This window comes from Pan troglodytes, chromosome 2 (assembly GCF_028858775.2).
Source record: "Pan troglodytes isolate AG18354 chromosome 2, NHGRI_mPanTro3-v2.0_pri, whole genome shotgun sequence".
NCBI lineage: Eukaryota > Metazoa > Chordata > Mammalia > Primates > Hominidae > Pan > Pan troglodytes.
Genome location: NC_086015.1, coordinates 17608619 through 17636344, shown reverse-complemented (window position 1 = coordinate 17636344; position 27726 = coordinate 17608619). Strand labels below are relative to the sequence as shown.

At 54.9% G+C, this 27726-nt stretch overlaps 1 protein-coding gene across 3 annotated transcripts in view; it reads right to left on the bottom strand.

Annotated features, from left to right (window-relative positions):
* FBLN2 (fibulin 2) overlaps nucleotides 1–27726 on the bottom strand; it is an 88543-nt gene that overhangs the window by 5036 nt on the left and 55781 nt on the right. For 2 of the 3 annotated variants that reach the window (XM_016940523.4, XM_063806618.1), the window contains exons 3-16: nucleotides 25263–25374; nucleotides 23794–23923; nucleotides 19349–19529; nucleotides 15248–15457; nucleotides 14516–14629; nucleotides 13702–13803; nucleotides 11619–11759; nucleotides 6766–6900; nucleotides 5385–5522; nucleotides 4306–4449; nucleotides 4062–4190; nucleotides 3409–3534; nucleotides 2539–2655; nucleotides 1897–2025 (exon numbers count right to left, since the gene is read on the bottom strand). In XM_016940523.4, coding sequence (XP_016796012.3) covers nucleotides 1897–2025; nucleotides 2539–2655; nucleotides 3409–3534; nucleotides 4062–4190; nucleotides 4306–4449; nucleotides 5385–5522; nucleotides 6766–6900; nucleotides 11619–11759; nucleotides 13702–13803; nucleotides 14516–14629; nucleotides 15248–15457; nucleotides 19349–19529; nucleotides 23794–23923; nucleotides 25263–25374 — 1908 coding nt within the window. The remainder of the gene's footprint in view (nucleotides 1–1896; nucleotides 2026–2538; nucleotides 2656–3408; nucleotides 3535–4061; nucleotides 4191–4305; nucleotides 4450–5384; nucleotides 5523–6765; nucleotides 6901–11618; nucleotides 11760–13701; nucleotides 13804–14515; nucleotides 14630–15247; nucleotides 15458–19348; nucleotides 19530–23793; nucleotides 23924–25262; nucleotides 25375–27726) is intronic. The other variant, XM_016940525.4, reaches the window with a different exon arrangement.

Sequence of the window (27726 nt, the reverse complement as noted above, 5' to 3'; positions counted from 1 at the left end):
GGGCCTGCAGAGGGGACCTGGCCTCGCCAGTTCTTCAACACAGAGCAAGTCGTCTGGGCAGAGGAGCAGCCACCCCAAGAAGAGGATGCAGAGACGGGGTGGCGGGCAAGCCCGGGCAGGAGAGAAGCGCTGGGGTCAGGTGCACCCACGATGGGCATATGCCAGGTCCCGGGAAACCCTCTCTAGTGGCTAGCCAGGCACATGTGGGCATCCAGGTGTCCTGAGCACCCCCAAGGTGTTTGGTGTAGGTCAGAAAATAAACAGCCAGGGAGAGTCTGTCCTCAATGTAGACAGGTTTGCATCCTGAAACTCCTCCAAGAGCAAATGTCACTGCAGTGTCTGATGGGGCTTCCTTGAAGTGGCCACACTTGTGTTCTGCCACCAGGAGGAACAGGGCCTTGGTGTCACATGTGAAATCACAATCCAGAAGGATAAAGTTGTATTTCCTGCCGAGCTGAGCACATGGTGAATAGAATCCTTACCTTTTACGGAGTCCATACCGACTTTTTTTTTTAATTAAAAAGAAGAGGGCTTTGCAGCCAGCAAGACCTAAGCCAGCTTCTGTGGGCCCAGCAGCCCTCCCAGTCAGTGATTTATAGGGTCTTCTCACGGTCTTCTGATTTAACTTATGACTCTGATATGTTTGCATCCACCCACACAAAGGACTCCTTGTGCATTGGGACTAGGTACACACATAAGGGCTGGAACCTAGGGTCACACTGCACTCTGACCTGCCCCATGCCACGCCACTCCACCCTGCCCTATGCTGCTTTCTGTTCTATGCTAATGGAAAGGAGAACACAGACAGCTGGCTGAAGTCTATCGACTTGATCTCAGGATCCACTGACAGGTAGCAACCACCAGCCTGCACTGTGCTGAGCTAACTCCAAACCCTTCTGGGAGCTAACTCTGACCCCTCTGCTTTTGTGGGCCAAGAAGATGCCCAAGGCTGGGCCAGGACCCTGGTCACACCCCGAAAGCTGCACCCCAGGGAACTCCAGGTTCTCAGCTCCATGTGTGGGGAAGACCTGGCCACTGAAGTCAGGAGGAGGTCTGAGCTCTGTGGCGCCAAGGGACCGAGGGGCCAAGGGAGCGAGGGGCCAAGAGGCCATGGGGCTGAGTGGTTGGTTCTCCTGGGGCAATGACCCCTTCTGTGTCCTGGCCCCTCACCTTGCCCTGGTGGCTTACCAGGCCCAGAATCCGGTGGCAAATGGCACTGAACTTAGAATTATGACTCTCTAGCAGAGGAGGAACATTAAATACCACAGAACACGGTCTCTATCCAGGGACACAGTCCCCTCTCTTGCAAATTCCACAGGTGACTGCCCAGCTCTTGTACATCCTCGATAGCAGGGGAGTGGGGGACCCTCCCATTGTGCAGCCCCTCCCAGCTCTACACAGCTCTGATGAGGAGAATGCCTTTCTGTACCAGGGTTGGGAAAAGCCTCCCCATGACACCCTTCTCTACTCCCCAGGATCCCGCCCTACTCTCTGGGTCCACAGACCTGCCTGATCCCCTTGTCCCTGCATAACACTGCAGAGACTCGGGACACTGCCTGGGACCCCTGCGGCTCTTCTGCAGTCTCCTCACTGGGCAGGCTTCATGCCTCCGTAGAACCACCCCATAGTATCCCTGTTCCACTCTCAGGGCAGGGTCCAGAGCTGAGCACAAGCCTGGAAGATTCTAAGCTGGACTGAGCAGCAGCAAGATTGTCACGTTCTTCATCCCAGGCACAACCTCAGTTAACATGGCCACTGGTAGCATTGGCCATCCTGCATTTATTCACTGGGTGTGGGGGCTCCAAGTGCATGCAAGCTGTGTGAGCTTTTCTGTGCCTGCTTGGAGTCTGCCCAAGGCCCTGATGGAGGCGGGGGCGTGTGGGGGGACTTGCTCACCCTTGCAGGACCTCCCGTTGGCCGTCATGGTGTAGCCCTGCTCAGGGCATGCACACTGGTAGCTCCCTGGCACGTTGAGACAGCGGAAGGTGCAGAGGATGCCGGCGCCTTGAGCACACTCGTCGATGTCTGTCAGAGAGAGGTTCAGCCCCTGGTGAACCTCGTCCACCCACAGAGCCCAGCCACTGACAGTCAGCCTGTCCCTGTCACAGCCATAGAGCTTAGGGGCCCATTTTTTAAATGAAGACAAGGGGACTGAGAGAGTAGAAGAGAGTTGCCCAAGGCCACGAAGCAAAACAGGACTCCCACTCCAGTGCTTATGCCCTAGGGCTGCTCCGTGACTGCTACTACCAGCTGAGGGGACAATCAGATGCCAGTCATGGGCACCTATGTAAACTTAGGTCTTCATCCCCCTGAAGTCAGGACCATTCTTCCCATTTTACAGTGGAGGAGACTGAGGTCAGAGTGGAGAGGCAATCTGCCCAAGGTCACACAGCCAGGAAACTGCAGGGCTGGGGCTTGAACTCAGATCTGATGCTAAAACCTTTCTGTGTCCATGGCCCAGGAGGGACTCTCGGGGAGCCTGGCACAAGGGAAAGGAGTGACTCTCTGGAAGGGGGCCCTTGGACAGGGGAGAGGTACCTGTGCAGGTGTGCCCATCCTCAGCCAGCTGGTAGCCCTGGCGGCAGTAGCACTGGTAGGAGCCGTAGATGTTGGCACACTCCTGGCTGCAGCGCTGGGCCTCACACTCATTCACGTCTGCAGGGACACCAGCAGGCAGTCATGGCAGGGCCCAAATCTGCCTTGGAGAGCCCATCCAAATGCTATCTGACAGCCAGGCCCACCAAGCTCCCCGGCCTGGACTGGGGTTGACCTATGCGAGGGCCAGCTCTCCTGCCAGGCCTGGTGACTGGGAAGGGATCCATGGCCTCCCAGGGGTCTCAGCCAACTCACCTCACCAGGAGAAAATGAGGAAATTGCCTCCAGGCTGGGGAGGGGCTGGGAAAGACCATGCCAGGTAAATGGGGCCAAGACCCCATGGCCTTCTGGCTTGGCCCCTCGCCCCCTCACTGAGCAGCCTGGTGGCCTTACTCCACACCAGTCCCCACTGAGCTGGGGCCAACAGCACCATGAACACACATGGGAATAATGTTACAGCCCCTCCCTCAGCCACAGGCGCGTCCCGCACAGGTAGGTACACAGACCTTGGATGCCTCAGATACCCTATTTGTGGGTACAGATGACACAGAGACTCAGCCTCTCTGGACTGAGGGAGCTGGGGCCCCAGGACCTCAGCAGGGGAATTCAGGGCAGAAAACAACAGAAGGAAGGTGAGAGTGGAGGCCAGAGAGGGTTGGGCCAGACAGAGGAGGAAGGAAGGGCCAGCATGGGTGAAGGTGTGAGGGTGAAGGTGTAAGGGTGAAGGGTCACAGAAGGCTCTGGGCCTTCCACGGCGGGTCTGCCCACTACAGATACCAGGTGGCATAGGGTCAGAGATGAGGGCCAGCCTACCTTCACAGCGCTTGCCGTCCGCTGCTAGCAGGAACCCGGAGGCGCAGGAACAGCGGTAGGAGCCGAGTGTGTTCTCACACGTGTGCTGGCACAGGCGGCCTGGCGAGGCCCAGCACTCATTCACGTCTGTGGGAGGGCAGGCAGCAGGTACAGGCTAGGTGGCCCTAAAGCCAGCTCCCTCCACCCCCAAGGGCCATCCAGGGCCGAAGGGGAGGCTAAGTGGGAGAGGGACCCAGAAGGAAAGACAGGGAGAGGCCAGGACAGGGAAAGAGAGAGGCAAAGAGACCAGGTGGCAGGGAGGCAGCAAGGGTATTGGAGGAAGGCAAGAGGAAGAGGCCAGAGGGACAGACACAGGCAAAGCAACAGACAAGAAGAGAAGGTGACAGAGACCGAGGGAAGCAGGAAAGACCAGAGTAAGAGGGGCAGAGGCACAGAGATGAGACAGGAGGGACTGAGAAGGTGGGGGCGGGGGCCAGAGCCAGGCCCTGGCAGGCCCAGCAGGAGGATGAGGCCAGCTGGAAGGCGACCTTGTGGGCTCCAGCAGGTGGGCCCCACTCAGGCAGTGGAGGTGCTGGGCATGGGGAGGTGGAGTGCACAGAGGGCAGGGGCCCAGCCAGGTGTTCCCCAGGGGTCCTGGCCACCAGCCTACCTACCGATGCAGCCCCGGCCGAAGGCATCCCGCTGAAAGCCGGCTTTGCAGTCACAGCGGTAGGAGCCAGGGAGGTTGTGGCACACCTGGCCCTCACCGCAGCGGTGCACACCCGTCTCACACTCATTCACGTCTGTGGGGGGTGAGCAGGATACCTTGAGGCCTGGGGCTCCCTCCACACACACCTCCCAGGGGTGGGGAAGCGGGCAGGCCGGGCTGGCTGGCAGGGCGGAGGCGGCTGGCCTTACCCACACACTTGGCCCCATCATCGCTGGCGTGGTAGCCGCGTGCGCAGATCAGCGGGTTCCTCTGGCATGTGTAGGAGCCCACTGTGTTGATGCAGCTGAAGCCTGGCCGACATGGCTCGGACAGTGACGTGCACTCGTTGATGTCTGCAGAGGGAGGTGTAGGTGACAGGGAGCCCGGCATGGTGTCCTCCCAGGCCCCAGCCCCTCCCAGGGCCACACTGGGAGGGGGTCGGTCCTGGGCTCCAGACCTGCCCTGGTCAGAGTTGCAGGGCCAGACTGTCCTACCCCTGTGCCCCACTACCCAAGGGATACACCTCCCAGAACCCAAGCACCTGATGGCTGGCCCTACGCCCTCTCACATCTGCCCAACAGAGCAGCTGGAGGCAGGGCGGGATCGAGGCTGAGTGCTAGGATAACTATACCAACCACGTGCCAGGGGTCTAGCTGCCCGGGAAGCACAGCACATTAACAAGAAGTTTTAGAGGCACAGAGACTAAGCAAACCCTTTTTTGGAAGGAGTTGATGGGGGGCGCAGAGCAGGTAGAATCTCAGACCCACTTGGGGACTAGGCCAGCATCTGTAAAACTGTTAAGTCTCAACCCTCGAGTACGGCATGGAATCACTCTAGGAGGTCTCACTAGCATTCTCTGAAAATGGGAAATTTCAGTGGGTGTCACATGCAGTACTGTGTGGGGACACTGGTGTTGCAGTTCTTCCTGGATGTGTGTAGATGTCTGTGCCAGGTCATGATCTATCACATAGCCACTGCTGACTGGTTAAAAAAACGGGATACTCATTCACATCCAGTCCAACCCCACAGATAGCTTCACAGAGGCCACTGAATAATAACTCAGCCAAGGTTTCACAGCTCAAGGTAACAGGAGCAGCTACACTTTGGGGACAGTGGTGCCTCCAGGGTTGAACACTTGACATGCCCATTCACAGGTAGGGACAAGGGGGCTGGGAGAGGAATGGAGCAGCAAGCCAGGCCTCCCTGGTCTCTAAAGCCCTCAAAGCCCCCACAATGCCTCCAGTAGAGCCCTAGGCTGGAGATCCCTAGCCCTGCAGCCCCCGCTCACCCACACAGTTGCCTTCAGGATCCTGCAGGAAGCCATCCATGCAGCGCTGCCGGGCCTGGCAGTAGAAGGAGCCCTTGGTGTTCTGGCACAAGAAGCCCGGCTGGCAGGTGTGCGTGCCCATCGCACACTCATCCACGTCTGCAGCGGAGAGGCTGGGTGTCAAGGGCTGGGGGGCAGGTCCTGCCTTTACACTCAGCAGCCCTGCCCACACATCCCTGCCCTCAGACCCATGACCCTGATGGCCACAAAGATCTCCCTGGGAAGCTGGCACAGCCACATTGTTGCCGGCATGGCCTTTGTCCCAGGAGTAATAACAACGTGACCATGTTTACTGCGCTTCTCTTTGGTCCCACCATTGTTCTGAGCACTCCGAGATGGATTTATTTCCTTAATCCCCACACAGCCCTAAGAAGTAGATGTCATGACAAGCCCCATCTCACAAAGAGGGAAGCTGAGGCAGAGACAAGGCTCTACCGCTGGGGAGCACTGCACCAGGACCAGAACCCGGGGGACTGGCTCCCAAGCCTGCTTTGTTAGCCGCTGTCCCACACTTGCAGGGGGCGGAAGTGGGGATATCCCCACCGTGAGCCTAAATCTCTAAGGTAAGGTCATGTGTTCACACTTTAGGGAGGTAGCACAGGTAGCAAGAAGGCTCCAACCCCGGAGACTGTCTTTCTGTTTCTGGAACATGCCAAGAGTGCTTCCTCCCCACACCCAACAGGCCTTGAACCCTGCCTGAACACCCTCCCCAGGAGCTTCTCATTCAGGTCTCAACTCCAACATCACCTCCTCCAGGGGCCTCCTTGAACCCACCACTTACAGGGGCCCCCAGCCCCCAGTCACTCTGCCATCTCTGTTTGCCTGTGTGGACCCCGCTGCCCCAACCACAAGGTCAGAGAAGGGCCACAGCACCCCACCCTGGATCCCTGGTACCCAGGACCCAGCAGGCACATAAGAGCAGCTCAAGAAGTACTTGTTGAAAGGGTTGGATGAAACCCCTCCCTCTGCTTAGAAGGCTGGAATTTTCCAGTGAAAGGGACAGAGTGAGCCCTCTGTGGGCTCCACCTCAGTGTACAAACCAGGCCACAGCACGGGGGATAACTGGCACCCAGACACCAGCAGGCAGGAGCAAAGCCGGGGTGGACCTAGCCTGCCCTCACCCTGCCTCAGACTCCCATCTCCGCCCCAAACACCACCATTGTGGGGTCTTCCCACCAGCAGGAAACCCAACTAAGGGGAGCTTGCTAGAAAGGAGGGGATGGAGAGGGGCATGGCCAGGCCTAAGCGTGGCCAGGGCAGGACAGGGGTGGGACCAGGGAGAGGCGGGGCAAAACTGGCCATGGGGCGGGGCCTCCAGTTGGTCCTTCTGGGCCCTTCTCACCTTCGCACTCGCCATCCTTGAGGGCATAGCCTGGCTCACAGGTGAGTGCCTTGTCGCAGTGGAAGGAGCCCAGTGTGTTCACACAGTGCTCACCCCGGCTGCACGTGTGCAGGTCCGTCACACACTCGTTGATGTCTGCAGGGAGAGCGAGGCCATCAGAGGCTGCAGAGTCCCCAGGACAGTGGCTGAGTGCAGCCAGCAGACCTTGGGCCACCAGGAGGGAGAGAGCTCCAGGCCCTGCCCTCAGGGAGCTCACCATTCAGAGATGTGGCTGATGTCTCGGCACCCAAACATCCCTTCATTCAACAAAGATTTATTGAGCACCTGCTACGCACCAAGCACTGTTCTTGGCACTGGGTGTACATCAGTGACCAAGACAGAAATCCCTGCCCTTGTGGGGCAGACACTCAAGGGGAGAGGACACAATAAATACATAAACAAACATAAATGGAGGTGGTGATGAGTGCTATGGATAAAACAGAGCAGGACGCAGGAGACAGGGAGTGCCCAGGTACAGCGGGGGGCGCTGGGCGGGATGGGTCAGGGATGGATTCTCAGAAAAGAAGACATCTGAGCAAAGATGTGACAAGATGACAGACTGGGCCATGCAGACAGTCCAGGCAGAGGGGTCAGGGATGTAAAGGCCCTGAGAAGGAAGCCAGCTGTGCAGGTTCAAGGGCCCACCAGGAGGTGGGTGTGCTGCAGGGGAGAGAAGGGAGAAAGAGGGTGAGCAGGAGGAATGGAGGGAGCCATAGAGAGTTCCAAGCAGAAGAGAAAGTGGTCTTATTTATTTGGAGCAAGGATCCCTGGCAGGGGCTGGAGAATAGGGGTGAGGATCCAGGCAGGAGATTCAGTGGCTCGGACTACCTTCAATGGGCTGGGAGAAGCGGCTGGATTCTGAAGTATTGTGAAGCTGGAACCAACAAAACCCACTGATGGATGAGATGAAGGTGAGGCAGGAAGAGGGGCCCAGAGCTTCTGGCCAAGCAGCTGGACAGGTGGCAGTGAGGGCCGGCTGTGAGGTGTAGGCTGTGGGGGAAGGTGGGAGCCCTGCTGGCCATGAGAGTTTGAGGGTGAAGAGGCAGCTGAGGACATGCCTTGGAGTTCACACAAGGGGTCTGAGTGGGAATACTAACTTGAGAATGGTCAGATGGCTGAGGCCACCCAGGGGAGAGATCACACGGAGAGGAGGCCAAGAACCAGCTCCTGGGAGATTCCAGGGATAAGCAGTTGGGGAGAGAAGAAGCCAGTGAAGGAGAGAGAGGACGCATAAAGGAGGTGGGGAGCCACAGAGGCTCAGAAACTGTCCCCGGGCCACAGAGGTCACCAACTCAGAAACCACCCCCAGGCCACAGAGGCCACCAACTCAGAAACCACCTCCAGGCCACAGAGGCCACCAACTCAGAAACCACCCCCAGGCCACAGAGGCCACCAACTCATAAACCACCCCCAGGCCACAGAGGCCGCCAACTCAGAAACCACCCCAGGGCCACAGAGGCCACCAACTCAGAAACTGCCCCGGGGCCACAGAGGCCACCAACTCAGAAACCACCCCCAGGCCACAGAGGCCACCAACTCAGAAACCACCCCCGGGCCACAGAGGCCACCAACTCAGAAACTGCCCCAGGGCCACAGAGGCCACCAACTCAGAAACCACCCCCAGGGCCACAGAGGCTACCAACTCAGAAACCACCCCAGGGCCACAGTGGCCACAGAAGCCACCAACTCAGGAACTGCTCAGGGGCCACAGAGGCCACCAACTCAGAAACCATCCCAAGGCCACAGTGGCCACAGAAGCCACCAACTCAGGAACTGCCCAGGGGCCACAGAGGCCACCAACTCAGAAACCGCCCCAAGGCCAGCGCTAAGCCAGTGTGGAAGGCTGACCCATTTACCCCCTCCTGGTGCTGCACCTTGTGGCGGCGGTCAGGTGCACTAGTCCCCTGCTTATCCATCCATTCCACACACATAACTCTGTGCTAGGCTCCTGTGACCAAGTGGGTGTGTTGGCCCCAGCCCCGGCCCTCAAGGACAGGCAGGTGGAGGCTTGGGGGCTCTGGCCAGAGAACTGCCTGCTGTGGTCTGGACCATCAGAGCCACTTCTCAGGAGTGGTGACATTCGAGATGAGTCTACAGGGGTGACTAGAGGACCAGGTGGAGAGGTGGAGGCCAAGGCCCTGGGGAAAGAGACCCTCCCAAACTCACAGGTGAACCAAACAGTGTCCAGGCCAGGCAGACCCGGGGATGGCTGGGAATGGGGAGGAGGGAAAGGGAAAGTTCTGGGCCAGTGGTTTCCAAGGAAGGCTTGGCTGGGCAAGATAAAGATTTCTGATTTACAGGCTGGACTTACAGAGGGAGACCATTCCCAGGACCCCAGAAATGCCCATAACCCAAGAGCCTCCCACAGCCTGGAGGAATTATGGTAATAACAGCAGCACCATGAGCGGAGGCTCACCAGGGTCAGGTGGTTTAGAGGACATGGTTCTGCAAGCCCCATTTCTCAGAGGAGGAAATCAGCCTCCCAGTAGTGCTGTGACTGGACCAGAGTCACACGGACAGCCATGTGGCAGATCAAGAACGGAAGCCAGAGTGCCTGGCCCAGAGCTGTACCCTTGTACCCATCATTCAAGCACTGCTGCAGCACCACTTCATGGGGGGCTCAGAGCTGGGGGCTGCCTCCCTCACATCTTGCAGCCTGGACCACCTGCAACACTTTTCCCTGTGCCCAAGACAGTCTTCAAAGTACAGACCACAAAAGGCAAACGGTAAACACAGGGGAGTCCTTGGCACAGGTCACACCCAATACTGTCCCACTTTGATTTACATACCTCCAGTGATGGGGAGCTTACTACCTCTGCAGGTTGCCTCAGTGAAACATTGGTTGAATCATAACAATGATGTCACAAGAGTAGCAACTTCTTTAAATGGACTAATTCATTTAATCCCCACAATGACTCTTTGAGGTAGGTGCTGTTATCTCATTCACAGATGAGGAAACTGAGGCTCAGAGAGTTTAACCAACTGGTTTAAGGTCTTATGATTAAAAATTGAAAGAGCCAGGATTTCAGCACAGGCAGGCAGGCTGGCTGCAAAGGCCACACTCTGGATCCTAGCATGAGCCTCGCATCTCACCTGCCTGGGTTAATAAACAAGTGCAGAGCAAACAAATGAACTGCAGGAGAGCCCAGTGGACATTTGTGGATGTACAAATGACGGAAAGAACGCGCAGCAGGTACTAACACGACGGGATGAACACGTGTGCGAGGGGCATGGAAGGATGAAGAAGAGGTGCTGACGGGTTTGTACAGGATGAACAAGGAGGGAAAGAAATAAAGGAATGCGTGTGAGCTCATCAATTTTGCTGAATGGAATGTGCCCTTGCTCTTTCATTCCCAGAACCCACTTTGCAGCTGCCTGGGGATCCCTTTTAGTATGTTTTATCTCCAGGCAGCTAGACAAGCCTGCGTACTCAGGCACCGCGAGAGGGCAGGGCATCATGGGAGGGGTGCTCGTGGGCCCTGGTGGGATCCGCCTTCCCAGACGTACACACACGGACCCAACCCAGACAGGAAGAGCTGGCTGGCTGCTGGCAAGCAGGGTCAGGAGGCGCATGTTGTGCCGACGGCTAGAGGCCTAGGGCAAACATGTCTGCAGCAGGCATTCAGCCCAGCACCATGGGCCCGTGTGCCCAGTGCTGAAAGGCGAGGAAGGAAGGGGATATGTCCAGGCTGGACATGGTCCCCAAGCACAGAGAAGACAAACGGGGCTCTGGTCACATGCCCTGAACGCACTATGTTCTGATCCTACTTCTATACCTTTATTTGAGCTGTTCCTTCTACCCTGCATGCCCTTACGGATTTCCAAATGCTAACCCGATGCCACCAGCTGGAATGACCTCGCCCTCTGCGCGTGTCTCTGTGATGGCATTTACCACAGTCTGCCCTGAGTTCCAGCTACTTTGGGTCTATCTCCGTTTGGGACCACAAACTGGAGGACGCAAGGGTTTACAGTTCTCTGAAAACATCAGAGGCTGCAGACATGTACGCACAGAGCACTCCCACAGCCACGGCGCCTGGCCCACATGGGGCCTAAGAGAGGAGAAGGAAGAGGCATCACTGAGCACCAACCCGGGCGATGTGCAGGCCAGGTGCCGGGTATGAGCCCTCACCCAGTCCTCTGGCCCCACGGTCAGAGGGGAGGAAAGGCAGGCTCAGAGAGGAGAGCTCCGCTGCTCAAGGTCACATAGCAAAGGAACGCCAAGCTGGTATGCGAGGCGGGCTCTGCTGGACCCCATCCTCCATCCACCAGCCTCTGCGGGGGACCCTGGGGAAGGCATGTAGCTGTTGTAGCATGCTCACGGTGCCCAGGCTCTGTGCTACCCCACATACATGTCACACAATCGTCAAAAGAGGATCAACAGCCTCCTTACTACAGATGAGAAAACCACAGCTGGGGGAAGACAAGTCATTCATCCAAGGCCACGGAGCTTCTGGGGGTCCTGCTTGGCTAGGCCTCCTGCCTCCAGACCCCACACATGCTATCCTGCTCCCAGCATGTCTGACCCCCTCATTTTCCTGCAGCCCAGGTGGGGTCCCTGATCCACCAGGCCACACATCCAGTTCCCTGACACATAGACACGTCCCTGGGGAAAGCAGCCTCCGGGTGGAGCTGGCAGCCAAGCGGGACAAGACGCCAGGACACAAGGGCACAACATAGAGCACGGAGATGCCGGCTGTGCTGAGAGCTCACATGCAAAGGGCAGGCCCTTTGGCATGTGGCCACAGTGTGGTGGGCTTGGCGTGGAGCAGAGCGGAGAGCTGTGACGGCGGGCGGCAGGCGGGGCCCTGGCTTACCCACGCACTTCCTGTGCGCATTGAGGATATAGCCATCGGCACAGAGCACTGTGTGGTTGACACAGTAGAAGGATCCCAGGGTGTTCACACAGAACTGTCGCCGGCTACAATCGTGAGCACCCATCAGGCACTCGTCTTGGTCTAGTGGCAGCCGCAGGAGGAAAAACAGAAGGACTGTTAGAGGGACATGGGCTGCCACGGAGCATCCAGTGACAGGAGAATGAGACCCAGCAAGGGGCAGGGGCCTGTCTGGGGCCTCCCCGGCTGACTGTGTGTAGCTGGGCCTTGGGCCCAAGTGTGAGTGTGCAGAGCTGGTCCCCACTGCCCCAGTAAGGACGGTGGTGAGGTGAGACTCAGAGAGGGTGGGTGGCTGCCCACGGTCACAGTGGGGACAGGACCAGAGGCTGCCTCCCGTACGCACTCGATACTTCCCACATCCACAGGCGCCAAGAGAACCATGCCACCGAGAGCTTGCAAAGTCCAGTACTTAGGGGACCAGGCCAGCCACATAAACCAGGGAAGGGCCCACAGGGTCTCCAGGACACTGAGTGTCTGTGCTCCATCCAAAAGGGGACAGGGGTGTGGGCCCCTTGTATGCAGATTTCACACCAAGAGAAACCTAAAATCTGGAAGTGTTTTAATCATTCTTGTGCTCAACACGTTTGGAACTCACTTGATTATTTCCAATGCAGCAGAGTTGAGCAGCGCTCCTCCGCAGAGCAGGTGCCTCTCTGAATGCCCATGGCAACCTGGACCCCAGCTTTCACTGCCAGGGCTTCCAGAGGAGGGAGGGGGTCCTGGGGATGCGCAGACATGGGCTAGGCTGCATGACCAGCACAGGCAGAGGGGCCTCACAGGGCTGGGCCCAAAGGAGGCCTGCCCCAGAAAAGATGCAGCTCTTACATCTTCAGGGCCCGGGGAGATGGGGGGCGGGGCCCAGAGAACCCAGCACCACCTGGACCGAGAGCTGCCCCCAGCATCGGAGAGGAAGGCCTGCCGGTCACTGCCACGTCATGTACCCTGGGCAAATCTACTGTCCTCTCTGGGCTCGTAGGACGGTGTTTGTCCACATCAGAACAGTCTTGGCTGGGGATGGACACGGGCTTTCAGCTTCTGGAAGGGATGTGGGTATTCACCCAGGCAGACTTGACTCTATTCTCCCCCAGACACCCACCAGGGTCTCATCTCTGAGCCAGAACAGCCATACTTCCTAGACTCTGCATACTCCATTTCTGTCCTGCCCCCAGGCAGGAGGTAGAGTCTTGAGACCTCTCAGCTTGGTTCTTCAGAAGCCATTCACTGTGGGAACCAACCCAGCAGGTGCTGGATCCAATGGCCTCATTTTACAGTGGGGGGTCCTGGCCCACAGAGGCCCCACAAAGACAAGACCCAGACCTAGGCGGGGCCACGGGGGTGGAAGGAATGTGATCCTTGGACAGCTAATCATCACCAGTGTCCTTCATTTGGGAACAGATTCAGCCAGGCATTCCTGCTGTCCAGCCTCCCTCCCACTCCCCATCGGGGACACTTCTGGCTGCCCTTAAAACAACCGGCATTGCTTCCCCTTCCCCCTCTCCACCCAGGCCTGGACATGGCTGCACAGACCAGGGCAACCCTCAAGGGCAAGGTGAGTGGAGGTGGTGTCCACAGACCAGCAGCATCCATATCACCTTGTCAGAAGCACAAATTCTCAGGCCCACCCACCCAGACCTATTGACTCGATCTTTGGGGATTCGGCAGAATCTCAGGACTGCCTGTTTGACCCAGGCCTCCAGGGACTCAGGTGCACACTCAGCAGGAGAAGCACTGCTCCAGGAAATGCGGAGCAATACCATGTGAGGAGCCCGGGCCCCGTTCCTATGCAGCCACACTGCAGGCCCACCCTGGAGTGCATGTATACACCGCACGTACGGTGAGAGGGAGTGACTGTTTAACTTGCTCCACTAGGGGTGCTCATCACAGCAGCCAAGACTCTTCCTGCACAAACTCAGCAAGTTTTAAGTCTCAGCCACCCCCACCTGGAGGCCCCTATCACAGGCCAACTCAGGTTTGCACAGGTAGGAGGGCACCCCAAGGCACTCACCTTCACAGGACACGCCATCCGCCATGATGGCATAGCCAGGAAAACAGGAGCATATGGCTGAGCCCCCAACAGTGCTGCACACCTGCTTGCAGGGTCCATTGTCTGGAGGAAACCACACAGAAATCAGAGACCACCAGGCCCTGTCCTTGGTCCACACTGGCTCATTCCCCATCCCTGGCTCTAACCTACTAGTGAGACACAGAAACAAGGCCCCTAGAAGGCAGGGAGGCTGGGAGACAAGGAACGCCACTCCTGGTCCTTTTCACAGGTTCATCCATTAAGTCTGCTCCAACACCGTCTGGTGTCGGGGATGACGTTCTGGGTCTACCTCCCCCACCACTCGGATCCCAGCCCATGCCTTGAGTGACAGCAAGAACAGTGGGGAGATGGAGGAGAAGAGAGAAGGAGGAAGAGAAAGGGAAGGGGGCAGGGAAAAAAGCAGGGGAAGGGAATGCGGAGAAGAACAACAAAGAAGAGGACTCTCTACACAGTGCTGAACACAGCCTCCACAACAGGTCGGCAAACCAGGATTTGACTACCTCAACGTTATAAGAATGGAGACAAAAAGCAGCTAACTGGCTGGTTTGGGGTCACACACCAGGCCCTAGGCTGTCCCCACACCACATCTCCCCAGTGACTTCCTCAGCTCCTCACTCAGCCCCGGGTAAGCCCATCATCCCCAAAACAGAAGCACACCCTTTGGAGGGGCCATCTTGCACATACCCAGCACCAGACAGCTCACCACCTGCAAGCAGCCCAGACCCACCCCCTGGACCCTGGGCCCTGTCCTGGAGACACCACCCACACTACTTACCTTTGCAGGTATTGGGCTGCGGCAGTGGCAGCGGGATGGTGTTAGAGGCCACCTGGGAAAATTCTGACTTCAGTGCAGGCTCCTGTGGGGCTTCCGGCTGTGGAGGGTGACCCTCTGTCATGGGTAGAGCAGAGTGGGGGTTGCGGGGAGGTCTCAGGTCTTCAGCCAGGCCTCAGGCACTTCCAGGCACCTGCCCTTCTCATGCAGGGCACTGACATTTAATCCCCCACCCCATTTCACGGGAGAGGAAAATGAGGTTTGGAGTGTGCATATACCTTGGGAAAGATCAGTCTCAGCTACTGGGGGCAGAGGGGGTAGAAGGAAAGGAGGCAAGGAAGAAGAGAGGGGGGAAAGGAAAAAGAGTGTCTGGATTAAAAACCAATCAATTCTGGGACCAGCGGCTGGGAGGAAATCCCTCAGGATCACCATGGGCCCAGCACTGGGGAGATAGCTGGGTTTTGATGAGAGCCTCTGTGGCCTGAGCCTGTCCCTGCGCTCGAATATGGGACAAGGTGCTGGGGCCAGGTCCCTGCAGATGGAGCCCCAGGAAGAAAGCTTCTATTTTTCCTGCCTTACAAATCCCCTATCACTGGAAGCTTCAGGCTTCTGTGGGTTCCAACGTGTGGGGTAGCAAGAAGTGAAGGACCCCACAGTGTGCACCCCAGGAATGCCACACCCCCTGGCAAGATCAGCCTTTCCCATAGCCCCTGCCCTGGCCATCAGGGCCCTTACCTGGGCGGCAAGTGCGGCCATCATCCTGCAGTGAGAAGCCAGGAAAGCAGGCACAGTGGTAAGAGCCCACAGTATTGATGCAAAGGTGCTGGCACAGCTCTCCCGGGAGGAGAAGGCACTCATCCTGGTCATCGCCCGGCAGGCTGTTTGGCAGCTCGGCCTCTGTGCCCAGTGACAGGGCCTCTCGGCCCGCCATCTCTGCCTCTGAAACTAGGACAGGGGTTAGAGCTCAAGACAGAGCCAGCTTGGTCAGAGTAGGTGGCTGAGACAACCAGCTTTGGGAAACTAGTGCAGGTCCTCATCAAGACCTCTGTGTGCCCAGCAGACAGCAAGGATGGATGAAGCAGGATGGATGGATGGGTGGGTGGGTGGATGGGTGGATAGATGGATGGATAGATGGGTGGGTGGGCAGGTAAATAGATAGATGGATGGGTATAGATGGATGGGTAGATGGATGGGTGGATGGATGGGTGGGTGAGTGGATGGGTGGGTGGATGGGTAGATGGATGGGTAGATGGATGGGTGGGTGGATGGGTAGGTGAATGAATGGGTGGGGGGGTGGAGGGGGTGGATGAATGGATGGATGGATGGATGGTTAGATGGATGGGTGGGTGGATGGGTGGGTAGATGGGTGGGTGAATGAATGGGTGGGTGGATGGATTGGTGGGTGGATGGGTGGATGGATGGATGGATGGATGGGTGGATGGGTTGTAACTGGATGGGTGGATGAATGAAGGAGGATGGATGGGTAGATGGAAGGATGGGTGGATAGATGGATACATGGGTAGACGGATGAATGAGTATTTGGCTGAATGGATGGATGGGTGGGTGGATGGATAGATGGATGGGTAGATGAATGGATGAGTAGATGGATAGATGGATGGGTGAGTGGGTGGATGGGTGGATGAGTGAATGGAAGGATGGGTAGGTGGATGGATACGTGAATGGATGGATGAATGGGTGTGGGGCTGAATGGATGGATGAATGGGTAGATGAAAGAGTGGATGAGTGGATGGGTAGATGGACGGGTGGACAGACAGATGAACAGATGGATGGATGGATTGGTAGGTAGGTAGATGGATGGATGGATGGATAGATGGATGGATGGATGGATGGATGGATGGATGGATGGATGGGCAAATGAATGAACAGACCTCAAGCAGTAAGAATGAACCCATCAGAGCCAGGTCCAAGTCTTCATCACTGAGTCCTCTACAATAGGACAGGGTCAGATCCACAAAGAAGCTCTCACTAAAGTGTTACAATGGATTCAGACCCCTGACCTCAGTGACATCAAGGAGGACCATCCTTAGCAGCAGAAAGGGCTCCAAATCTGGGCTCTATTGGATCAGATGTGACCACTGACCTGGGCCTTCCCTAGCTGGGTCAACTTGGGCAGCACTAGGCCTCTCTGTGCCTCCAGATTCTGGAATAAACCCATCTCCCAGGGTTGTGCTGGGGAGCAGGTGAGAGTGGAAAAGAAGGCTCCTGAGGCTGAGCTGCCTTGGGAAGCTCTTTGTATGACAACTGTGGGGAAAGCATGCAGCCAGGACTTCAGGGGGAGGCCTACAGCCCCTCTAAGCTCTGTGCCAGCCCAGGGCCTCCTTCCCACCCCACCCAGGCAGCAGAGCCCACAGAGAGAGTAGCTGCATGAAGTCACGTCTGAGGAACGTGTTTCATATGGAGGGTGTTTACATTAAGCTGCAGCCCAATCAGTCCCAGCCGGTGCCTCCAGGCAGGGCCATGATGGCTGACGGTCTGGTCCTGCAGAGACTCAGCACTGCAGGCAGGCGGCGGACAGACCTGGACCCAGGGCTCCTCCTAGCACACCACAGGCTAGACAGTACCTCCAGGATTCAGGCTCAGCTCACCCTCACCAGCATCTTCCTCACAGGAGGAAGCATGGATCTCTGGCCAGGATCGTGCCTGGCTCTGTTGCCCACCTACTCCCTTCCACCCACCTGCCTTTGACTTTTGAAGCCGGACTTCCTCCCAAACTCTACCTTCAGCCAGACTCTTCTGGGTACTAACCTGGCCTTCACACCAGTACTCAACCATTCCCCTTAGAGCCAATCTCAGCAAGTAGCACTTCCTTGGACTGGACTTACTCTCTGTACCCACATTGGATTGGCAAGGGTGGTTGGTACATCTGTTTTGGTTGATCTGCCCAGGTCTGGCCTGGTCCAACCCCCACACACTCACCCCTGCCTCTGCCTCACCCTGATGGGAGATCCAGGTATCTGTTCTCCCACCTGTACCACACAGGATATGAGCTCTTCCTGTAGGATCTCCTGAGCCCTGGCACCTGTGGACAGCAGGCATCTTAACCCCTACGCACAGACTTCTGCCATCTTGCATTATAGTGACAGAGATCTGGGTCAATCGGAACCAAGGCTGACTGGGTCTAGATAAAACTCAGGGCATCAGGAAGGCTGGGGCAGAAGTGGGAGTCATTAGAGCCAAGGTGTCCAGTCCTGGCTGTGCCAAAGACCCGGCATGTGCCTGGGGCAAGATCCTGCCCTTCTCTGGGCCTCATCTTCCCCCTCTGAGCTGCTGAAGCACGGCAACGGTAACAGCAACAGTGGTGGCAATGCTGAATGCATCACTAGGCACTGCCAAAAGCCCTTGACAGGCATCCTATCATTCATCCTTGCACTGAACAAGGTAAAGAATACAAGACCATTTGACAGATGCCACAGTGAAGGCTCTGAGAAGAAGCCTTCCTTCTGTGTGACCTGCCCCAGGTAAGCAAAGGAACTAGGATTCCAACCAAGTCTGCCTGACTCCAGAGGCCAAGAGTTTAATCTTGATACCAGGACCTCATCTGTGGCTTTAATTCCCACTCCATGAAGTGCCCAGGACAAATCCACAGGGGCCCCAGATGACGGTCCATAGGAACAGCGAAAAAACTGGGCTGATGGTTCTGGAACCCACCTGGACATCTGGTCCCCAACCAGTTGAGGCTGAACATGTGGACACCAACAAAGCAGGCCTGCCAGGACTCTCACGGCACCAGCCCCAGGGCCACCAAGGCCCATGTACAAAAAGGACACCTGCTGACTCACTGGGGCACCCTCATCAGGCTCCTGCAGACCCACCAGGCACAGAGGAGGCTAATGGTCATGGGTCCAGGAGACAGCCCTGGCTAGGGGACAGGGACTGGACATGGCAACTGGAACAGTGACTACAGCACAAGAAGGGAAGAAGAAGGGGGTGACACCAAGGACAACGAGGATGGATGCATGGATGGATGGATGGATAAGCAGATGGATGAACAGACGGATGGGTGGGTGGGTGGATGGATGGATGGATGGATGGATGGATGGATGGATGGATAGATGAATAGATGATCAGACAGATGGATAGATGGACAGATGGACAGATGAATGAATGAATGGATGGGTAGGTAGATGGATAAATGGATGGATGGATGAGGGATGGATGGATGGATGGATAAACAAACGGATGGATGAGTGGATAGTGGATAGGTAGATAGATACATGGATGAATGGATGGATGGATGGATAGATGGATGGGTGGGTGAGTGAATGGGTGGATGGGTGGGTAGGTGGGTGGATGGGTGGATGGGTGGATGGGTGGATGGGTGGATGGGTGGATGGATGGATGGATGGATGGATGGATAATTGGGTGGGTAGGTGGGTGGATGGGTGGATGGATGGATGGATGGACAGATGATGGGATAGAGGATGAATGAGGGAGTGAATGAATGAATGGATGGAGAGATGGACAAGAGGATGGGAGGATGGGTGGGAGACAAGTGCAATGGATGGAAAAGGAGCAAACTGATAAGTGGGTAGGGAGGAAGATGTATAGACAAAGTAGACAGGGAGGAAGATGTAGAGACAAAGAGAGGGGAGGGTGGTGAGTGGACAGTGAAAGGGTGATGGGTGGTAGTTGGTGGTTAAGTTGGTGGAGTGGGTAGTCCACAGAAAACAATGAAATCACCATCCTCAGAACTCTGTTTAGAGCAGAACTTGTGTCTCAAGCCACAGGTGATGATGGACCCAGGGTCCCCACAGAAGGCCAGAGGTCAACCAGCCTTCGCCCCATATGCCGCAGCCAGGGAAGAGCAGCACTCACCTCTCCGTGGTGCAGCTGCGGGCTCTGGAGGTCGGCGAACCTCAGGTACTATGAGAGGCTCTTCACCCTCACAGCAGGAGAGCATGACATGATTGCAGGGATAGCCCAGGTTAGGATTGGACTCACACGACTGGCCCTCGGCCCGCACGCGGAGGCCCAGGCCACAGCAGTCACAGCATTGCTGCAGGGAGAGACAGTTATCACTGCCCAATCTCTGGCCCCAGCCTGGAGCTAGGCTCAGGGGAGGGACTGATAAATGGAGATGAATTCACCATTATCTTATCTCCTCTGCCAGACTATGCGCTCTCCCAGGGCAGAGGGGTCCTCTGCCTCTATTTCCCAAGTCTGGCACAGGTAGGACTAATGTAAGTCTTTTGAAACAGATAACAAGTAAATGGCCTTTTGTTGAAGGAACTATAACCCCCCAGCCACACTCATTATCCCCTCATGTTTACTAGCAAACCCCAATTCTATTCAAGTCAGTTAAAAGATGGCATTTCCCAGGGGCCTTTGCAGTTAGAGATAGATTCACTCAGCGGAGCCTTCAGGAGGGCTTTAAACTGGGGATGACTCTACTTGAATCAAGTACATCGTTTTTGCTCCCCCTCTTTCTCCTTCTTGGAGCACATATGTGATGGCTGGAGCTTTAGCAGCCAACTTGGGCCATGAAGTGACCCTGAAGATGGAAGCTACAAGTTAAAGATAATTAAACATAAAAATAGAAGACTAGGTTCCTAAAGATGTAGCTCTACCCTAGCCCAGGCTGCTTTTCTTCAAAAATAAATTGGTTTTATTTATTTTAAAATACAGTAGTATTTTGGTTGCAATAACAGCAACAATTATTCAATCTTTTCTGTGTTCACTGTCTTTGCAATGTGATATTGCAGCTGCTTCTATTAAGAGAAAGTGTGTATTTCCCAACCTCTTGGTTGTGCCTTCTGTCTTGCTTTGGCCAATAGAATGAGATACACATGATGGTGTGCCAGTTCTTAGCCTAGGCCTCAAAAGACCTTGAATGCTTCTATTTATTTTCTTGGAACTCTGCACATCCACTAACTGAACAGGCCCATGCTAGCCTGCTGGGGGTTGAGACACTGCAGGGAGCAGAAACAAGTCATCCCAGTCAAGGCCATCCTAGGTCATCTAGCTCCAGTGGAGCCGTCAGCTGACAGCAGCCACATAAGCAAGCACTCACCCCCGCCCCCAGGATCAGCTGAGCATGGCTCAGGTCAGCAGAAGTACTCAGCTGACCACAAATTCATGCATTAAGCCAGCAACAGGCCACTAGGTTTTGGATGGTATGTTACCCAGCAACAGCTAACTGATACTCTATTCTTGCATCTCTCAGTGTTGAACACTTCCCACTAATGAAGGCCCATCGCATACTTAACACTTAGTTTGCATTATCTCTGATCCCCACAACCACCCAAAAAGACATAGATTATTATCCTCATTTTATAGATAGAAAAGCTGAGGCTCAGAAAAGAGAACTGGCCGGGCATGGTGGCTCATGCCTGTAATCCCAGCACTTTGGGAGGCCGAGGTGGGTGGATCACGAGGTCAGGAGATCGAGACCATTCTGGCTAATACGGTGAAACCCCGTCTCTACTAAAAATACAAAAAAATCAGCTGGGCATGGTGGCGGGCACCTGTAGTCCCACCTACTTGGGAGGCTGAGGCAGGAGAATGGCATGAACCTGGGAGGCGGAGCTTGCAGTGAGCTGAGATGGCGTCACTGCACTCCAGCCTGGGCGACAGAGCAAGACTCCGTCAAGAAAGAAAGACAGACAGACAGAGAGACAGACAGACAGACAGAAAGAAAAAGAAAGAAAGAAAGAAAGGAAAATAAAAGAAAAGAAAAGGCAAATAAAAGAAAAAAGAAAAGAAAAGAGAACAGTCCAGGGTCAAACATAAAGACAGAAAAGGGGATACTAAACATTTCTAGACCCTGTCAACAGGATCCTCTCACTAATACTAGTTGTTTTAAGGAAAAAATTGACCCCAAGATGACCAAAATTGAAGTCAAAATCCTCTCCCAAATGCCAGAACCATCCAGCAGTCTGTCACCATCACCCAGGCTTGAGACCTTGGGCTTCTTCAATTCCTTCTCCCGCTCCTCAGTCAGGATGAGGTCCCTTCTGGAAGGTTTCCTGAAACTGTGCCACTGTCGTAGTTTGCCCTCACCTCTGCTGTAGACAGCCAGCGATCCATCCCAATGTCTGTTTCCCTTTTTTCTCATGTTCATTGGGGCACCTGACCTCCCAGAATAAAGACACTACATTCCCTAGTCTTCCTTGCAGCTAGATGTAGCCAGGAGATGAAGCTCCAGCCAATGAAATCTAAGCAGAACTACAGTCTGCCCTCAAAAAAGGGAGCTCTTCTGCTGCTCATGTTCACAGCAGCATTACTATTCACAATAGCCAAAAGGTGGAAGCAACCCAAGTGTCCATCGATGAATGGACAGATACAGAAAATGTGGTCTGTCCACACAATGGAATATTATTGCACCTCAGAAAGGAAGGAAACACTTACATTTGCTACACATGGCATGGATGAACCTTGAAGACATTATGCTAAGTGAAATAAGCCAGACACAAAAGATCAAACACTGTATAATTCCACTTACATGAGTTCCCTAGAGAAGTCAAACCCACAGAGACAGAAAGCGGAATGGTGGTTACCAGGAGCTACAGGGGAGAGGGAATGGGAGTTAGTGTTTAATGGGAACAGTTTCAGCTTGAGAAGATAAGAAAGTTCCTTGGGTGCTTGGTGGTGACGGCTGGGCAACCGTGTGAATGTGCTTCATGCCACTGAGCTGTGCGCTTACAAATGGTTCAGACGATCAATTTTACATCATGTGTATTTCACCATGATCAAAACTAATTTCAGCTGGACGCAGTGGCTCATGCCTGTAATCCCAGCACTTTGGGAGGCCAAGGTGGGTGGATCATTTGAGGTCAGGAGTTCGAGACCAACCTGGCCAATGTGGTGAAACCCCATCTCTAGTAAAAATACAAAACCAAGCATGGTGGCGTATGCCTATAATCCCAGCTACTCGGGAGGCTGAGGCAGGAGAATTGCATGAACCCGGGAGGTGGAGTTGCAGTGAGCCGAGATCGTACCACTGCACTCCAGCCTGGGTGACAGAGATTCTGTCTCAAAATAATAATAATAATAATAATAATAATTTAAAACAAGGGGGCTCTCCTGCCCCTTTCTGGAGTTCATCCTGGACCAAGAGGTGGCAAATGAGAGCTGGCAGGGCAAGACCACTATGCCTGTGTCCCATTCCTGATGACCATGGAGCCTGTCACTCCTCTAACTCAGCCCCGCCTTCCTCCAGCCTGCAGCATATGAGAGAAAAACCAGTGTTCCAGGAAGTTTTCCATTACTTGTAGCCAAACTGACACCCTGTCCCCCAGTGGCCACCATGAGCTCTAGTAGACAAACTGATCTCCTGCTGCAAATCCCTCCCACGGCTTTACAGACACTCTGCTTGAAGCCCAAAGCTCTCAGCACTTACTGTCCTTTATGGTCCAGCCTGAGGACTCCCGGTGGCCTGTCTCTACTGCTGCCAGACCACTGGACCACACACCCCATTTCCCAACGTCCTCGCCTGTGTGTTAGTTCACACTGTTCTCTGCACCACTGCTGCCTGGTGGGGTTTTACCCCATCCCAATCCCACCTCCCATGTGAGAGAAACACCCTCAGTAACTGGTCCCCACAACTGCCAGAAGAGACCCTCAAACTCTCCATGGGGTCCACCTCACCCACAGTCAAACCACAGTCCTTCCGATGATGGCCAGGAGCCCTGTCATCTCTCTGGGCTCAGCTCCACCTGCCCCCTGTCACTCGATGCACTCCAGCCACACAGCCTAGACATGCCAAGCAGGCTCTGACCCCAGGGCCTTTGCACGTGCTGCACTCTGCCTGAAAGCATTTCACAGACGTCCCCCACCCCGGGCATTGCACAAATGTCCCCTCCTCAGTGAGGCTGTCCCTGGCCACTGTCAGCTGATACTGCAGTCCCTCCCCAGCCCTGACACTACTTATCCCGCCTCTCCTTAAGTTTTTCTCCTTAGCACAATCGCCTGCAACCACGCCAGGTGCTAACATATTCATCGTGACCTTCCTCTGTCTTCCTGGCCAGAAAGAAATCCCTGGGAGGGCGGGAACTGCCATGTGTGTTACTCATTGCTACATCCCTGATGCCCAGGGCACACAGTGGTGCTCTACAAATATTCTGTGAATTAATTGGTCAATATAATAACTGATGATGTTTCCTGCGCAGATTGAGAGTCTTTCCACCCCAGGCGTGAGGGTCACTCCCAGGAGGAGCCCCAAGGACAGCCTAACTTCTTGGCCCACGAGGACCTTCAGGCCCAGGCCAGCCTCCCGCCCCGCCCCACCCCACCCTGCCTTGAAGGCCACAGGTCAGGCTTGCCTTGTACAGGGAGATGCCGCAGCTGTCGTTGTCCTCAGCCCCACAGGTCTCACCCTCCTTGGCTCCCAGGACGCCAGCCATGCAGCTCTTCTCCTGCAAGTAGGAGACACAGCAGTGCCTCTGGGCTGTCCTGAAACAGAGGGGGTAACTTAGCCCCCAATCGCCCACCTCATCCTCCCAGAGTGGAAAGTGAGTGAGGCTCAGAGGAGGGAAGCTCTGCCCAAGGTCCACAGCAAGGGAGCCGGTGCAGGTGGCAGAGCCGGCACAACCTCCACTGGGTTGCATGGGTTTCATTTCTTGGCTTAACCATGAAGATGCAGGCCTGGGTCCCACTAGACTCGGAGATGTGTGTTCATGACCTCTGAGAGAGAGGGGTTGGCATCAGAGTCCCCACCCCCACAACGGTCGGGGAGGACAGAGAGACCTAATCCCAGAAAAGGCTGGCAGGTCAGCCTGGAGGAGCACAGCCTCCGGGTCCCTGGTCACTGCCTGCCAGTCACTGTTGGGCTGCCTGGGGCAGAGGTGGCTGACAAATCAGCTGCAGAGACCAGAGCCAGGACAGGGCGGCGGGGATTACGGGGGACAGGGCTCAGCACCCCCTGAAGTGGGACACGTCCACAAGACGGATGCAAGCATGCACTAGGACCGCTTAGCCCCAAACTCCAGGGGTCCCAGTGCTGCATGCTCTAACTCCTAAGTTGCCCCATATTGGTAGAATGGCTGAAGGGAAAGACAAGGTTAGAACATAAATTTTTTTTAAAGGAAGCAGAGTGGTCTGGACATTGGGAAACATGGGGTCTAATCCCAGCCATGCTGCCAGTGAGCTGTGTAGTTTTGAGTGAATCACACTGCCTCTCTGAACTTAATCTTTCTTATTTGGAAAAATGAGTAGGTTAGACGGGGTCCCTGGAAAAAAACAAAGCATGAGCAGCTGACCAAGAGCTCTCCTGGGCCTGGAAAAGGGAAGGCATGGGGATAAAGGATTGCTTTGCTGTGGTATCAAAGTCAGAAGAAACAACCAGCACAGCAGCAAGGGAGCACAGTGAGAGGCCAGCCTCCTGAAGACCCAAGGGTAGCAAAGCAGAGAAAGGAAGAGGGCAGAGGAGAGAAAGCCCGAGTGGCATGAGTGTGGCAGCAACTGCAGAATGTGGTGAGGGGAGCACCCGACTATTCCTAGGGGACAGCACTCCTTTAAAACTTGTTTCAAATTGTACATTCCTCGGATCTTGCTCACTAGGCCAGCTACCAATTTATGTGGCTGGTTTGTTCCTAGGACCAGTCTTGGACTTTCCACCCCTGGAGAAAGCCTGGCCAGATGGTGCACGGCAGCCACACCCAATCACCCTCATGCCCCAGAGGCATGTGAAGGTGCACTCTCTCTGGGCTGCCTGGAGCCTGGGGTCCTAGGCAAGCAGGGTTCTGAAGAAGGCAAATGGGCAGCTCCGCCTGCTCCAGGGAGCCCACCCTACCTGCAGACGTTGTCCTCAGTGCCACTCTCAGGGATCTCCAGGCACTCGTCATTGTCGATGGCCCACTGCTGTCCGGCTGCACAGCAAGTCTCGATCAGGTCCTTGGTGGAGCCTGTGGATAGCAACATGAGGCAGAGTCACCATTCATAAGTCACCAAGTCCAGCAGATATGCAGGGGCCTGTCCAGGTCTCCTTTACTGGGCAGGCAAACTCATCCACCCCTGCTGCTGTGCATGCTGGTCGCTAACAGCTCACAACACAACTGTCTTTGGTGAACTGTCTGCGAGGTGGAGTCCTCCCTATGGGGGCTGGGAGGAGCCCAGCCAATAACAGGCTAACATGGGGCTAGAGCTCAGCCCCCACTCTCAAAGCAGCCAGTTCTATGGGGGCCACTCACACTCTAGAGCTCCCACAGGGTCAGACCTCACGTGGGCCACAGCTTTGTCCACCTCTCATCCCTCACTCCTCAGAGTTTCTCCTGAGAGGTCTCCCCAAATGAACCAACACATGCACAAGACCCCCCAACTCAGGCTCTGCTTCTAAGGAACCCAACCTAAGATGCTAAGACAGGACAAGAGATACGAAAACAGCAGCAGTGGCAGCAAGGGAAATTTAAGCTCATCCAGGAAATTCACGGAAGTTTTATGTTGAATACACACTTGACCCCTGGAACAACACAGCAGTTTCTTCCACCTCTGCAACCCCTAAGACAGCAAGACCAGCCCCTCCTCCTCCTCCTGAGCCTACTCAGCCTGAAGACAGTGAGGATGAAGACCTTTATGATGGTCCACTTCCACTGCATGAATAGTAAACATATTTTCTCTTATGATTTTCTTAATAACATTTTTTTTTCTCAAGCTTACTTTAAGAATACAGAATATAGGCTGGGTGCGGTGGCTCATGCCTGTTATCCCAGCACTTTGAGAGGCTGAGGCGGGCAGATCACGAGGTCAGGAGTTCAAGACCAGCCTGGCCAACAGGGTGAAACCCTGTCTCTACTAAAAATACAAAAATTAGCCAGGCACGGTGGCAGGCACCTGTAATCCCAGCTACTCAGGAGGCTGAGGCAGGAGAATTGCTTGAACCCGGGAGGCAGAGGTTGTAGTGAGCCGAGATTGTGCCACTGCACTCCAGCCTGGGTGACAGAGCAAGACTCCGTCCCGGGGAAAAAACAAACAAACAAACAACAACAAGAAAAGAATACAGAATATAGTCAGCCGGGCACGGTGGCTCATGCCTGTAATCCCAGCACTTTGGGAGGCCTAGGCAGGAGGATCACCTGAGTTCAGGAGTCTGAGACCAGCCTGACCAACATGGAGAAACTCCGTCTCTACTAAAAATACAAAAAATCAGCCAGGCATGGTGGCACATGCCTGTAAACCCAGCTACTCGGGAGGCTGAGGCAGGAGAATCACTGGAACCTGGGAGGCGGAGGTTGTGGTGAGCCGAGATCACTCCATTGCACTTCAGCCTGGGCAATAAGAGTGAAACTCCATCTCAAAAAAAAAAATACAGTATATAATATATATAACATATAAAATATGTGTTAATTGACTATTTGTGCTATCAGTAAGGCTTCCTGTCAACAGTCAGCTATTAGTTAAGTTTTTGAGGAGTCAAAAGTTACATGTGGATTCTTGACTGTTAGTCGGGTCAGCACCCCTCACTCCTGAGTTGTTCAAGGTTCAACTGTATTTGTGACTGGGGAGGCTGGAAGGAGTCAAGGGTAGGGGAGAATGTCTTAAAACTCAAAGGCACAGGCTATAGGTTACAAAAATTAATGAATTTGATTACCTCAAAATTCCAATATGTATAACAAAGAACTCCATGTACACATATAATAGACTGCTGACATATTAAGAAATGTTTCTGGAATGTCCAAAACTGACAAGGAATTGCCATCTACAAAACATAATAAACTCCTGAAAATTAACAAGAGAAAAAAGAACTCCAAAGTAAAATACTCCTTAGGCCAGATGTAGTGGTTCACGCCTGTATCCCAGCATTTTGGGAGGCTAAGGTGGGTTCATCACTTGAGCTCAGGAGTTCGAGACCAGCCTGGACAACATGGCGAAACTCCAACTCCACAAAAAGTTAGCCCAGCTACTCGGGAAGCTGGGGTGGGAGGATTGCTTGAGCCCAGGGATGGGGAGGGGGGTTGGAGGTTGCAGTGAGCTGAGATGGAGCCACTGCACTCCAGCCTGGGTGACAGAATGAGACTCTGTCTCAAAAAATAATAATAAAATATCCATTAAACTAGAAATATGAGTAAGAGTGAGAAATGCCACACAGAGGTGGGGACCCCCTTTTCTCCCTTAGTGCTGTATTCCTCTACACTGCTGCATGTCCGTGTATCTGGGGTGGGAGTGGAGACTGCGGCCAGCTGGAGAGATGTGGCACCACTTATACAGTTAAGCACACGCAACATCAAGGACCCAGATGCTCTTCTCCTGGTGTCTGTGCC